Genomic DNA, 12,390 nt, shown 5'->3' with positions numbered 1-12,390 from the left:
GAACTGAAGTTCAGTAAAGGACTGGTCAAGGAAGTGAGTGAGGGCTGCTTATAAGGCTGCGAGAGGGAGAGATAAATTAATAATTATATGTACAGTAAATATGTAACAGGCCCTGCCCATAAACTCTGCATCCTGTTTGAATACCTACAGGTATACAGTCATACAGTAAGACCTTAGCAAACACACAAAGCCTACACACACGGGTGCACACACACACACACACACACACACACACACACACACACACACACACACACACACACACACACACACACACACACACACACACACACACACACACACACACGCAATCACACACACCCTAAACCCAAATAGTATCAGTAAAAGCATGCTCAGGAATCAGATATAACTTTATATATATAACAGGGGGCAAACAAAAGTGGAGCTTACCCATAATGAAACTATAATGTGTGTGTATAAATCACACAGTGTTCAGAAAAGGTTATAAAGACCCTGTTAGTGTAGTGTTACCTGGTTACCCCATTCACATCGCTACAGCCAACTGTTTCTTCTCAGTTATCGATAGAGCAGCGCAATTAAATTCAGGGTGACGTCAGGGAAGGTGTAAGGTCCACTAGACAGGGAAGGCGTACGGTCCACTAGACAGGGAAGGCGTAAGGTCCACTAGATGGCAGCAATGAGCTGTGAATGAGAATGTTTGGAAAATGTGGTCATTTTTTAATCCTTTCGGGCCTCCGTACTTGCATGTGGACTGTACGGTCAGAAAGCGGTGTTGTGGGTTGACTGATTCTGAATGTGAGTTGCTAACGTTAGCTAATGTTGCACAAACAAATAATGCTATTTAGTAAAATAACGTTCATGAAATGGTTGAGCGCCAATATTTTCACAAGTGCAATGTAATAGTCACCCTAGCTATATTTTAAAGGCCATCATCAATTTACTCTGCAAACAGTGTTCTTGTTACAAGCTAGCAGGAGAGGCTAACTGAAATTAGCCATCTCATTCCTCCATCATACTAGCTACCGTCAGTTTACAGCTAGTTAGCCGGATAGCCAGCTATATGTGAACACAGATAATACGGCAAAGTTACTGGACAAATCTTATTTAGTTTATGAATGATTTTCATGTGATGGTCTGTAGATACTAAAATGTTTCCTGCGGGACGTTACCTAGGTGATGCTGCTTTGTTATCTTCATAGCCAGTTCAGTCAAGTACGTTAGCTAACTTAACGTTACACGACTAGCTAGCCAGCACATTCTGGAACTATGTAACAACCCATCTAACTAAAGTAGTTATACAGGTAGCATGTAAGTGGTTAAACCTGAATCTCAACCATATAGACATAACGATACATGTTTGTGGCCCTTGGATCTACTTCACATGCCCAGCTACTTGCTTACAGTATCAGACTACAAAGTGAAACTCTTCTTCACTTTCATATTCTCAGCAAGATGGCAGAACAAACAACATTGGACAGTCTGCTGGAAATGGGCTTTGACAGAAACAGAGCGTAAGTAGCTAACTGAATTAATGTGTCTATTCTTCTACAAACTAAAGATCATGATAAGATGATGTGATCAACTCTGATCCTGTCCATCTTTCTTCTGCTTGCAGGGAAAAGGCTGTGGCACACACAGGAAACCAGGGCATAGAGCGGGCCATGGACTGGTAAGTCAACTGATAGGGGCATTGGTGAGCTAGTCTCTGAGGCTTTTTCGTCCTCAGTTAAGTTATTCACATTGGATAACTGATTCATGATGTCTCTCTCTATCATGCTTCTTCCACAGGTTGATGGAACATGAGGGTGACCCAGACATTGATGAGCCCTATGTACCTCCTGTGGGGAACGTGCTTGGAGGAAGTGACCCACAACTGCCCAGTCCAGCAGCCCAGCCCACAGCAGAGGGAGCAGACCCTGGTAAGTGGTCAATTGTCATGACAGCATTTTGTATTATGGTTACTTATATTGTTATGATCGAGTTATAACTATGGCTTCCCATTACTGTTTAACATGGTTGTTGGTTTACATTGTCTTCTTGTCCCTCACCTCTTATATGTTAACTCTACCTTTTAGCTACAGATGGGGGTGACCAGATGATCCATGACGGGGATGCCAAACAACCAATGACAGAGGAGGAGAAACGTGAGCAGATAAAGAGGTCAGATAATTCACCTCTACCTCTGTTTACACACTTATCTTATTCTGTCAGAAACTGGGGTTTGGTCAAAAGGTGTTACTCAATAAGATCAGCAAAAGGGTAGGCCTTCTGTTGGAAATACAAAGAGACGGCATACAATGAAACCTGTGTGTGTCTGCCTGCATGTCTGCCTGTGTGTGTGTACCAGGCTAGAGGATCTGATGCGGGTGAAGCAGGAGGAGCGGAGAGAGAGGGAGCGAGCGGAAGAGGTGGACAGAGAGAAGCAGAGGAGGAGGCAGGGCCAGGAGCTGCTGCAGGTCAAACAGAAACTGCAGGAGGATGAGATGAAGAAAATGGTCGACCTGCGCCAGAGAGAGAAGAACGACGACAAAATGGCCAAGTAAGCCATGAAGTCAATGTGCTTGTTAGTCATTTCAGCCAGCATTGCAGGCGTCTGCCAATTAACTGATCTACAAAATACTTTGTTTTTAAGTATTATTATTTGTAGATCATTTAGTCAGTCACAATTTACCCACAATACATCACGGATGGATTTGATGCTCTCGACATGGCCAGTGGCTGTTGTCTCAAAGCGCATTGGAGGAGAGGATCCAAGGTCCCTCCCTCGAACCTCCTCCAATGAGCTTTGAGAGGAATTTAGGAAACAAAAATAGCTAGTAATGTTTTCAGACACAGCCAATAGTTGCTTCTTCTAAACGGCTTAGTGCAAATGAGGTCTATTCCCACTCCACAACTCTTCTCTTGCTCCCGAGTGGCGCAGCGATCTAAGGCACTGCATCTCAGTGCAAGACGCATCACTACAGTCCCTGGTATGAATCCAGGCTGTATCACATCCGGCCGTGTTTGGGAGTCCCATGGGGTGGCGCACAATTGGCCCAGCGTCATCCAGGTTTGGCCGGGGTAGGCCGTCATTGTAAATAAGAATTTGTTCTTAACTGACTTGCCTAGTTAAATATATACATTTTTTTTTTAACCCAATGACTGCTCTCTTTTTCAGGCAGCGGGTGCGAGACAAGATAGCACGTGACAGAGAGGAGAGAGCACTTAAGGTACTGACTGCACCTACAGCATCTGACCCGTATGCTGAACTGTTGCTAAATAACGTCTCCATATCTTTCATAGAAAGAGTTGAATGCACTAACCCCTTCTACGCCTCTCTTCTCCAGTTTGGAGGTGGTTCTTCTAGTAGAGCTGTAACTTCCCCTTCAGCAGAGGGCCCTCCCTCCTCTCCGCCCAGTCAGGGCCCACCTCCCGCCAAGAAGGACTATAACGAGTGCAGAATACAGGTAAGGGGCCATGGATGTCTATGGCTTAGTTCTCATTCTGTTCATACTCACAACTGATGTACAACGCATTTGACACAACAGTTGTAATACAACAGATCTTTTTTATGAGTTTGTTTGCACAATAATCTTTAGACAACCGTTGTTTGGTGTCTCAACAGTCAATAAAGTTTATTAATTCATCCTCCTTTTCGCAGGTGCGTATGCTTGATGGCTCGGCACTGACCTCCGTGTTCAAGGCCCAGGAGCCGCTGGCTGCCGTGCGTGTCTACATCCAGATGAATGGCGATGCCCCCGAGGGCCAGGACTTCACGCTGCTGTCCCCGTACCCACGCCGCGTTTACACAGAACTGGACATGGAGAAACCCCTACAGGAGTTGGGTGAGCAGACAGGACGATGCCCCTCTTACTGGGCTTGTACAGTCACAATAGTCTAAAGTGGCTTCCTCTCCTTCATCCGCACTAATCTGAAAGGACTGGAGAGGTCAAAACCAGCCAAAGACATATTGCTTTCTTCTATGCTGTGTTGCAGTTAGAGATATTGCTTTCTTCTATGCTGTGTTGCAGTTAGAGATATTGCTTTCTTCTATGCTGTGTTGCAGTTAGAGATTAATCTAATATGAGATTGAAGGTTTGTTCTAGTTTGTGTAGCGACCAATAACATTTGATTTGATACGGTCTTAACTGTTGTGTCATTGTTCAGGTTTGGTGCCTTCAGCTGTGCTGGTCGTTGCAAAGAAATAAGGACCTGAAGTAAAAAGATGCTTTATGAGCCAACACATCATTTATCACCCCCAACAGGACAGAGACCAGGATGTCAACTATGGATTGATTCTCCTTCAACAAACACTTTGAACTTTAATCTGAATCTTTAATGGCAACACAAAATGGATGACTGTATTGATTCTCATGGGGCCGACACTGACACTTTCCACTGCATTGTAGTTTTTCAAAGTTAAATCATTTTACAGTGGTGTTATTGCATACTCACTCAAACTTGAATAAAACTTACTTGGAGAGTAATGTGGTGGACTGAACATACTTTCCACAGAAAATGCAACAACTCAAAACTTACAGGAATAACCTGTAATTTTTTATGAAGCTGTACAATCCAAGGCTCCAAATCAGTTTAACAGATACTTAATCTACATACATCGAATTCACATTAAGCTTCACTGAAATGGTTTATTGAGCAATGTTAAAAGTGAAGATTAAAAAGTTACATTTTCAAAAACTGAGTGATAAAGGCAAAAGTTGTGGTGGTTTACAAGTGGATTTTGACAAACATTTAACAGTTTCCTACTCCTAAAGTTTTACCAAACATGACCAATGCTGTTATTCTTGGAAATGTCCATTAGGTACAGCACAGCGTACATCCACTTATTACGCCTTGCTTGACCAGAGGCACTGGTACCTGCATACAACAACATGGCTTCCCTATCTTCTGTCTGGAGGACTCGACTGGGCAGAAACTTGAATGGTGATCCACAAGCTTTGAATGAGGGACAATAGATTGATCTTAACCTGCTCGTATGGAAAGAGCTCCGACTTCACACTATAAAACACCATTATGTACATTAGAAAAAAAGACTAGCCTATACTTCTGGAATGATGCAAGACTTTAAATAATACAGGACCTGTGGAGAGACGGGTTTGCTTAAAGTGAAAGGGGCTGCATGTAGAAGAGAATACAAAAATAGTTTATCATTAAAACAATGTACAAGGGCACATTTTCAAAGACCAAACAAGTAGTAGATGTCACACCCCTGTTCCTGATAAAAGATATGAGTTAAATCCCTAATGGCAACCTATTCCCTACAAAGTGCACCACTTTTGACCTAGACTCTGGTCAAAGATAGTGCACTACATAGGAAATAAGGTGCCATTTGGACTCATCCGTGGAGTTTAAACTGAGGTGGTGGTGAGTTCACTGAACAATGGTGTCACAGCATTTCTCTTCCCCCTTAGCTGGGAGGGTAGTAACCCTGATTGTAGTTCCAGGGTTGCTGGTAGCCTCCGTATCCCCCGTACTGTGGTTGCTGAAAGAGAGAAAAAACATTAATCAACACTTGAGTACAGGGATATTCAAATCTTACCCTATGGGGTCCAAACTACTGCTGGTTTTCTGTTCTACCTGATAATTAAATCGCACCCACCTGGTGTCTCAGGTCTAAATCAGTCTCTAATTAAAGGGGGGAAATGAAAGAAACACAGTGGAACTGTTTTCGAGGTCCAGATTGAATTTGAGGGCTTTCGTCTAATATCTGGCTAGATGGTACAGTAACAATCCCTGTCGTACCTGATACCAGCTTCCATAGCCTGCGTAGCCTGCATGAGCCGCACTCATGTCCCCACCCATCATGGGTGGAGGTGGTGTCGTCATGGGAACATGGGGCATTGTGGGAGGGGCCGGTGGTGGAGCGGGCACAGCGGAGCCGTCTTCTCCTTTACTCATCTTCTCTGGGTCCTCGCTGTCTCTGCAGATCAATCAATACAACAACTACGTCAATAACCAATCCATGAACAGTTTATACATTTGCTTCTCCATGTTTGACTGTCAAATCTCAATATTGAGTCACTACATCACACTATTTTATTGGTAATGATATTGACAGATGTGCTATAATCTCACCCATTCTCAGCCCTTCTCTTCTTGTTGCCAAGCTCTTTCAGCAGCTTCTGATGCTCTTCATAGACTGTTAGCACACTGCAGGCCAAAGGACAGCAACAGTAAGATTTAAAACATGGTAAAGTGATGCTCTTCGTAGACTGTTAGCACACTGCGGGCCAGAGGACAGCAACAGTAAGATTTAAAACATGGTAAAGTGATGCTCTTCGTAGACTGTTAGCACACTGCAGGCCAAAGGACAGCAACAGTAAGATTTAAAACATGGTAAAGTGATGCTCTTCATAGACTGTTAGCACACTGCAGGCCAGAGGACAGCAACAGTAAGATTTAAAACATGGTAAATTGCATTTCTCCCAGTTTCATTCATTCAATAAAATGCCTTGACATGTTTCTTTTTCTCTGGGTTCCTGATTGTATCTAAAAACAACAAACAATCCAGTGACCCCTGACCTTTGCACAGAAGTCCCATAGTCTTCAGCGTACTGCAGGCCCCTCTGGGAAAAGAGGATCTTGGTCCGTGGGGAGAGGGGTGCGGCCAGCGCCCGAGTCACACACTGCTGCACCCCCTCGGGTGACCCTCTGGGGTCACCAGACACCTCCAGCTCCAGCAGGTTCAGGTGCAGCTTACCGTTATCCTGGGAAAGGGAGAGAGGATAGGTGGCGAGTAAGGGAGGAAAGAGAGGGACAGAGAGTTATAGCCTACTGCTTGGTCAAGAGATCATCAAGAAAGATCTGGCATCAAACCATAAGTGAGATCTTCTCTGAGGTTTAGGTTTCATGTAAAAGTTAGAGCAAGTGATCTTCTTCCCCTCTGTACTAAAAGCTTCCAGCTTTGCTATTCCCTCAACCCCCCCTTCTCTCACTGGGCTAATCTCCAGCGCCTCCTGCAGGACTCCCCGGGCCTTGCTGGGGTTCTTGCAAAGCTTCAGCAACAGCCGGGCCAGTTTGATGGAGTAGAATGCATGGAGGTGAGGAGTCTCTTTGGCTTGGTCCACCGCGTCCCTGAGCAGAGCTTCTGATTCATCTAGCCGGCCCGCCCGTCTCTCTAGCCCCGCCCTGCGCAGCCGGACCATGGCCAATCCTGGGATAGAGGTTTCCAGAGATTCTAAAACACGCCGTGCCTCTGTTAGATCACCTGGGAGGAGGAGGAGGAGGGGAGGACGTGAGTGAGCTACAACACTGGGTAATGATATCCTGTGTTTCATGTCTCTTCCTCTCTCACCATGCCTCTCCTCAAAAGTGGCCCACTGCAGGTGCATGGTGTGTTTGTGGGCCAGGTGGATGTCACAGGCTCGCCTGAACACTCCCCGTGCCTCGTACAGACTCTGAGGTTCCAGGTACTGAACATACTGAGAAATATGCATACAGTATACATTAGTTACACTGACATACAAACATGTTACTGACACACACACATGCGCACCCACACACACACACCCCTGCAGCCCCTCCCTACCTTGGTCCAGAACTCCTCGTAGAGAGCGCAGGCAATCAGACAGCGCTCAAACAGGATCCGTACCCTCCGGTCGCCCCCGGCAATGATCCCACTGCTCTTTGACCCCTCTTTTTGCTCCTCTTCCTGGCCCTCCATGGCGCCTGGTTCGGTCTCCACCTCCCCCCCCCCCCCTCCTCCTCCCAGCTGGGTGAGCTCCCAGTCCAGGTAGGAGTGCCAGGCTTTCAGCTGGGTCCGATCCAGAGGCTTCACGTGGAAATAAGGACGCTTGATCTGGAATGGACGGAGGAATGGGAACAGAAGAGAAAGTAAGTCAATGTTTCCAACCAATGAAAGTATCACACTTCAATCGTAACTTCTGAGTTGCACATAGAAGGGATATGTGTGTGTGTGTCTGTCCAGGGTAACTCACAGCTTCCTCAAAGTTCCACCTCTTCCTGACCTCTCCCTCAAGGTCCTGGTACACCTTCTCCCTGCGAGCCAATAGGAGTTCTCGCATCTTCGGAATCACCTCTTCCTGATTGGGTGAATCATAACATGACAGTTATAATGACAGACGTTTAAATTAGTTTAACAGAGTTAGATCCTACACAGTAACCTCACTCCACAACTTGAAATGTCTCCACTATCTGCTATTTTGGCAGCATCTGACATCCATGTTAAATCTCCTCCAACACTAGCAGGGATTTGTCATTTGTAAACCACCTCTGTAGGTTCCTTCTCTTCCCCAGGTGGTAACTCATCTTCCCCCTCAGCCAACTCAGCCTTCTCAGTCTTGTGGATCTGTTTAGATTCCTCAAGCAACCCCTCATACTCCTCTGCTGAGAGGACGTCCTTGGGCGCATGAGCATTAAGATGAGTCTTGAATCTGTGAGAGAGAGGAGGGATGGAGAGAGTGGATAAGATTCACCAGGTCAGCAAATAAGAGGTCCCGATTAAGAAGTGAGCTTGATAATCATACAATTATCAAAATCTAGAATTTAATAAAATGTTAACATTTCATAGTTTTGACTGATTTGAAGCTCTACTGTTTCTCTTAGTAGAGAAAGTGTACTCTTTGTGAATGTGTATAGTCTCACTTCTCATAGTGGCTGCTGTACAGCTGAGTGGGGACTCTGAGGATTCTGTCGTAGACTCCAGTGGCAGCCTTCATGTCTCCCTGCTCCTTCTCCCACTCGATGTACAGCTCCCACAGACGGTCAGAGTGGAAGTCTATTCCTGCCGCTGCCACCGCCTCTTCAAATGCACTGGGGAGAAGAGACAAGAATCAGTCAATCAGATTTATATAAAAATTAGTTTGGGCTGTTAGAACATTACGTTAATAATAAGTACTGAATGGAAAAAGGTGGTGTTCTGGCTAGAGTTGAATGTAAAGCTGGCAAATAAGGTGAACAAATGTGTATAACTGTGACACTGAGTTTAAGAGTGTATACCTGCGAATGCATTGAGAGGACTCTGGCAGGTTCATGTTGAGCGTGCCCAGTAGCAGGTTAATGTAGTGGATCCACAGATCTACGCTCAGAGGGATGGCCTTCAGACCCTGAACACACACCTGGAACAACACAAAAACATTATGAAGAAATCATGTCACTTACATAATTTCCTAGTGTCAAAGACTTTCAAAGAATGTAGCACTGCGGTATGTGCCCTTCGTTTAGTCAGTGGCTATTAAACATAGCAGATGCTGCAGACCATAGCAGATGCTGCAGACCATAGCAGATGCTGCAGACCATAGCAGATGCTGCAGACCATAGCAGATGCTGCAGACCATAGCAGATGCTGCAGACCATAGCAGATGCTGGTTATTAAAGAACTAATTGACCGACATCAGTTCAATTACTGGAATTCCATTTAGTAGAGAGAGAGACAGTTCGTGAAAGTATAGCTTATCTACTTTGAAAAACAAGTAAAATAATTGTCAGACAGCATACTTAGGCAGGCTAGTTAAATAGGATGACTACCGACAGTTCAGTATGGGGAGCACAGAGATAACGGTAGATGGTTGGCTGGCAGGATGCTACTGCCTGTGCAGAGATTAGTCAAATGTTTTATTTAACTAGGCAAGTTAGTTAAGAACAAATTCTTATTTACAATTACGACCTACCCCGGCATAATCCGAACCCGGAAGACGCTGGGCCAATTGTGCGTCGCCCTATGGGACTCCCAATCATGGCCGGTTGTGATTGGGAGTCCCATAGTAATTTCCTTTTTTTCTATATGGAGTCCCAGAGACAATGAATATTTTCAATGTTTTGGCAATTGAATGTTTGCTATTTTTGGCTTTCAAATTTCCATTAAATAGGTATTTCATAATGCACTTCATGTTAAAAAAAATTATTGAAAGAGAAATCGAAAAAAGTGATTGTTTAAAAAAATAATCTAACCAAAACAAACCAAAAAAATCACTAATCGATTAGCACTAAAAGACACACATCCGTGTCACTTTTACCAAACACTCTTCTTCATCATACCTCCTGAGCTTTGTTGGTGTAGCCTGCACGTCGCTCCAAGTCGGCAAACTTCTTCCAATATCCGTAACACAGGGGGTAACGCGCCAGAAAGGCAACCAGCGCTCGACGTGATGCTGTCATGTGACTCTGGGGACCATTAGAAATCTGGGTTAGCTGCAATTCACCAAGTAACAATGAGTTTAGTTGTCAGTTTAGTTTAAATAATTATTGATGTGAAGTGTTGGTTTCAACTTCAACACTCCATTCCTTAACAACAGTGTTATGGTTAGCTATGCATTTATTATTCATGCAGAAGATCTTGGTTATGTCAAAATGGCAATAGGAATCTTGTCTGTCCCCTCAGCTCTCCCCACCTCTTGCTCACTGTACTGCAGCAGGTCAGTCCAGCTAGAAAAATCCTGTGGATTGTCATGGGCCAGCTTCCAGAGTCGGTCAAAGTCTGCCGGCAACTCTCCGTCCTCTTCCTCCTCATTCTCCACCAGAGGCATGTTGTATGCTGTCGCAGCTGCTGCTTCTGAAGCCTCTTCTCCACCATTCTCCTCTGATACCTCTTCCATCTCTGTTGGAGGTTGTACAGCCTCCGTGGCTTCCGGAGCTTTCAAATGAGAAATTGAGAAAGTTACACTGGGAAGAAAATAGTTTTGTCTATAACACAAAGAAATGGCTGGCCTGCTCGATAATGCATAAGCAGATGTAATTTACAGACTAAATGTAAATTAATGCCATTATAAAGGAAATTCCAGTCACTGATAGTGTTTTTAGCCATTCATTCATTAAGATTTCAACATACTACACAGAGATCATGACGTGGGCAATGTCAACAAACGGCATAAACTTCTGAAATTCTGCAGGGTAACAGCGGTTTATGTCTGCTTCTACAGTCGTTAGATTAGATTAATATACCATAACAAAATACTCGGGCTAGCAAGTACTAGCTGGTTCATTTACTCTGGTACTAGCTAGGGGAAAGACCATTTCTCTTTCGCCAGTTTGCGCAACAGAAATTCATGTTAGCCATGTCGGCTAGTTTAGAAAGCTAGCCATCGTTTCACATGCGTCGTTGCGACTGCTAGCTGACCTGTGAACTTACAAATGACTATTCATATGATCTCTACGTCACTATCGAATAGCTTCATCAATATATTTGTATTATTTAATGTTTTTACAACCCGAAGGACCCTCCATTAGCCCGTTGCTGCTCAGGTCTTCTAAATCCGAGCCTTCGGCCGCCATGTTTGAAAATGACAGAATTACGTCACTCCTATGCGACAAGTACCTTCTGCAAGAGGTAGTCACTAGTTACCACAGCCACAAAGTCATAGACCCCACCTATTTCTAACCCAAACCCTATTTATCTTCTTTAAAATGTTGATTTTAACCCTAACCTTAACCACTCTGCTAACCTAATGACTAACCATAACTTTACATTTAGATGAAAAATATGTTTGTTTTCATGAACGTTGACGATATAGCCCATTTTGACTTTGTGGCTGTGGTAACATTGGTCAGTGCTATCCGGGGTCCTTGGGACGGCCATCCCCCCCCCCCCCCATTACAGTTGACATTTAAAATAGGTTAAGGTTAGAGTAGGTGTTAAAGTTACGGCACAAACCGTACAGTATGAATATAGGCTAAAACTGCTTATTCAATAGAAATCCCCGATCACACTTGTAGGCGATGTCATTGCGACGTTGGCTAGCAAAGCTCATGACGTCTACCACAAGGCTGCTGAAGGGTGATCGGCTCTTAATAATGGCTTGGAATGGTATCAAACACATGGAAACTGTGTGTTTAATGTGTTCGATACAATTACATGTATTCCGTTCCGGCCAGTACTATGAGCCCGTCCTCCCTAATGTAGGTGCCACCGGCCACCTGTGGTGAAACAAGTAATCGGTCGTCTCCCGTTGAACTGCACATGTGCAGGCCGTCAAATCAAAACTCCTTCGATATAAAGTTGTTTTTGACGGAAATGATAACATGTCACGTTCAACTACTTAATTGGCTCGAATCTATGTTGTGCTTTTAGATTTCGAGAAAATTATCTTAATAAGGAAGAATGTTTCACTTCTCTCATTGACTACTCAAACCCCAAACCCTGGCTTGGTCTGTTTGGTCTATTTTGCAAGTGTTTTCGGAAGTCTCGCGATGTTGCATCTCTGGGTTACAGTTTAGGGTAGTAGGTATGTTCCTAGGATCCCGAATAGAATTGACCGAATAAAATTGCCACCGAGCGTTGATTTAGGGTCAGTTGACATTTTTCACAGAAAGTATTCATAGGAATAATATAAACCAGCCTTTCTTAAAAACGTCCGGTATTATTGTAGTCCAAATTCATATTCTGCAGACACAATTGTATTGAAAAGCTTTAGGTTTACAAAACATATTTCTTATGTACAATAAATCAAGACA

At 44.2% G+C, this 12,390-nt stretch overlaps 2 protein-coding genes across 3 annotated transcripts; one reads left to right on the top strand and one right to left on the bottom strand.

The window, feature by feature from the left end:
• Window positions 1–671: 671 nt before the first annotated feature.
• On the top strand, window positions 672–4,448 carry LOC129827510 (UBX domain-containing protein 1-like). Its single transcript, XM_055888426.1, has 10 exons — window positions 672–777; window positions 1,431–1,493; window positions 1,598–1,651; window positions 1,771–1,901; window positions 2,058–2,142; window positions 2,330–2,521; window positions 3,140–3,191; window positions 3,309–3,428; window positions 3,623–3,806; window positions 4,129–4,448. Exons 2-10 carry the CDS (start codon window positions 1,435–1,437, stop codon window positions 4,167–4,169), a joined length of 918 nt encoding a protein of 305 aa, XP_055744401.1. The 5' UTR covers window positions 672–777; window positions 1,431–1,434; the 3' UTR covers window positions 4,170–4,448.
• LOC129827509 (pre-mRNA-processing factor 39-like) lies at window positions 4,276–11,252 on the bottom strand. 2 transcript variants are annotated; one of them, XM_055888424.1, is made up of 14 exons: window positions 11,148–11,252; window positions 10,332–10,573; window positions 9,979–10,104; window positions 8,941–9,059; window positions 8,587–8,754; window positions 8,213–8,375; window positions 7,920–8,024; window positions 7,511–7,780; window positions 7,277–7,403; window positions 6,918–7,189; window positions 6,505–6,689; window positions 6,058–6,132; window positions 5,725–5,902; window positions 4,276–5,464 (listed from the first exon to the last, which is right to left on the bottom strand). In XM_055888424.1, the coding sequence occupies exons 1-14, from the start codon at window positions 11,209–11,211 to the stop codon at window positions 5,390–5,392; spliced, it is 2,169 nt and encodes a 722-aa protein (XP_055744399.1). In that variant the 5' UTR covers window positions 11,212–11,252; the 3' UTR covers window positions 4,276–5,389. The 2 variants fall into 2 exon arrangements, with proteins under 2 accessions (XP_055744399.1, XP_055744400.1); XM_055888425.1 differs by lacking the exons at window positions 4,276–5,464; window positions 5,725–5,902; window positions 6,058–6,132 and adding an exon at window positions 6,144–6,351.
• Between the last annotated feature and the right edge of the window lie 1,138 nt (window positions 11,253–12,390).

Source organism: Salvelinus fontinalis, chromosome 29 (assembly GCF_029448725.1).
Source record: "Salvelinus fontinalis isolate EN_2023a chromosome 29, ASM2944872v1, whole genome shotgun sequence".
Lineage (NCBI taxonomy): Eukaryota > Metazoa > Chordata > Actinopteri > Salmoniformes > Salmonidae > Salvelinus > Salvelinus fontinalis.
The sequence above is the reverse complement of the archived record's forward strand: the minus strand, read 5'-3'. Positions and strand labels throughout refer to the sequence as shown.

What these genes read in the sequence shown, in the direction of transcription:
- LOC129827510 (XM_055888426.1), top strand. Translation starts at nt 1,435, where the DNA reads ATGGCAGAACAAACAACATTGGACAGTCTGCTGGAAATGGGCTTTGAC. An exon ending in AAACGTGAGCAGATAAAGAG is followed by an intron (nt 2,143 to 2,329) that starts GTCAGATAATTC and finishes TGTGTGTACCAG; the next exon opens with GCTAGAGGATCTGATGCGGG. An exon ending in GAAACCCCTACAGGAGTTGG is followed by an intron (nt 3,807 to 4,128) that starts GTGAGCAGACAG and finishes GTCATTGTTCAG; the next exon opens with GTTTGGTGCCTTCAGCTGTG.
- LOC129827509 (XM_055888424.1), bottom strand. Translation starts at nt 11,211, where the DNA reads ATGGCGGCCGAAGGCTCGGATTTAGAAGACCTGAGCAGCAACGGGCTA. An exon ending in ACACCAACAAAGCTCAGGAG is followed by an intron (nt 9,060 to 9,978) that starts GTATGATGAAGA and finishes GTGTTGTTCCAG; the next exon opens with GTGTGTGTTCAGGGTCTGAA. An exon ending in ACGAGGAGTTCTGGACCAAG is followed by an intron (nt 7,404 to 7,510) that starts GTAGGGAGGGGC and finishes CATATTTCTCAG; the next exon opens with TATGTTCAGTACCTGGAACC.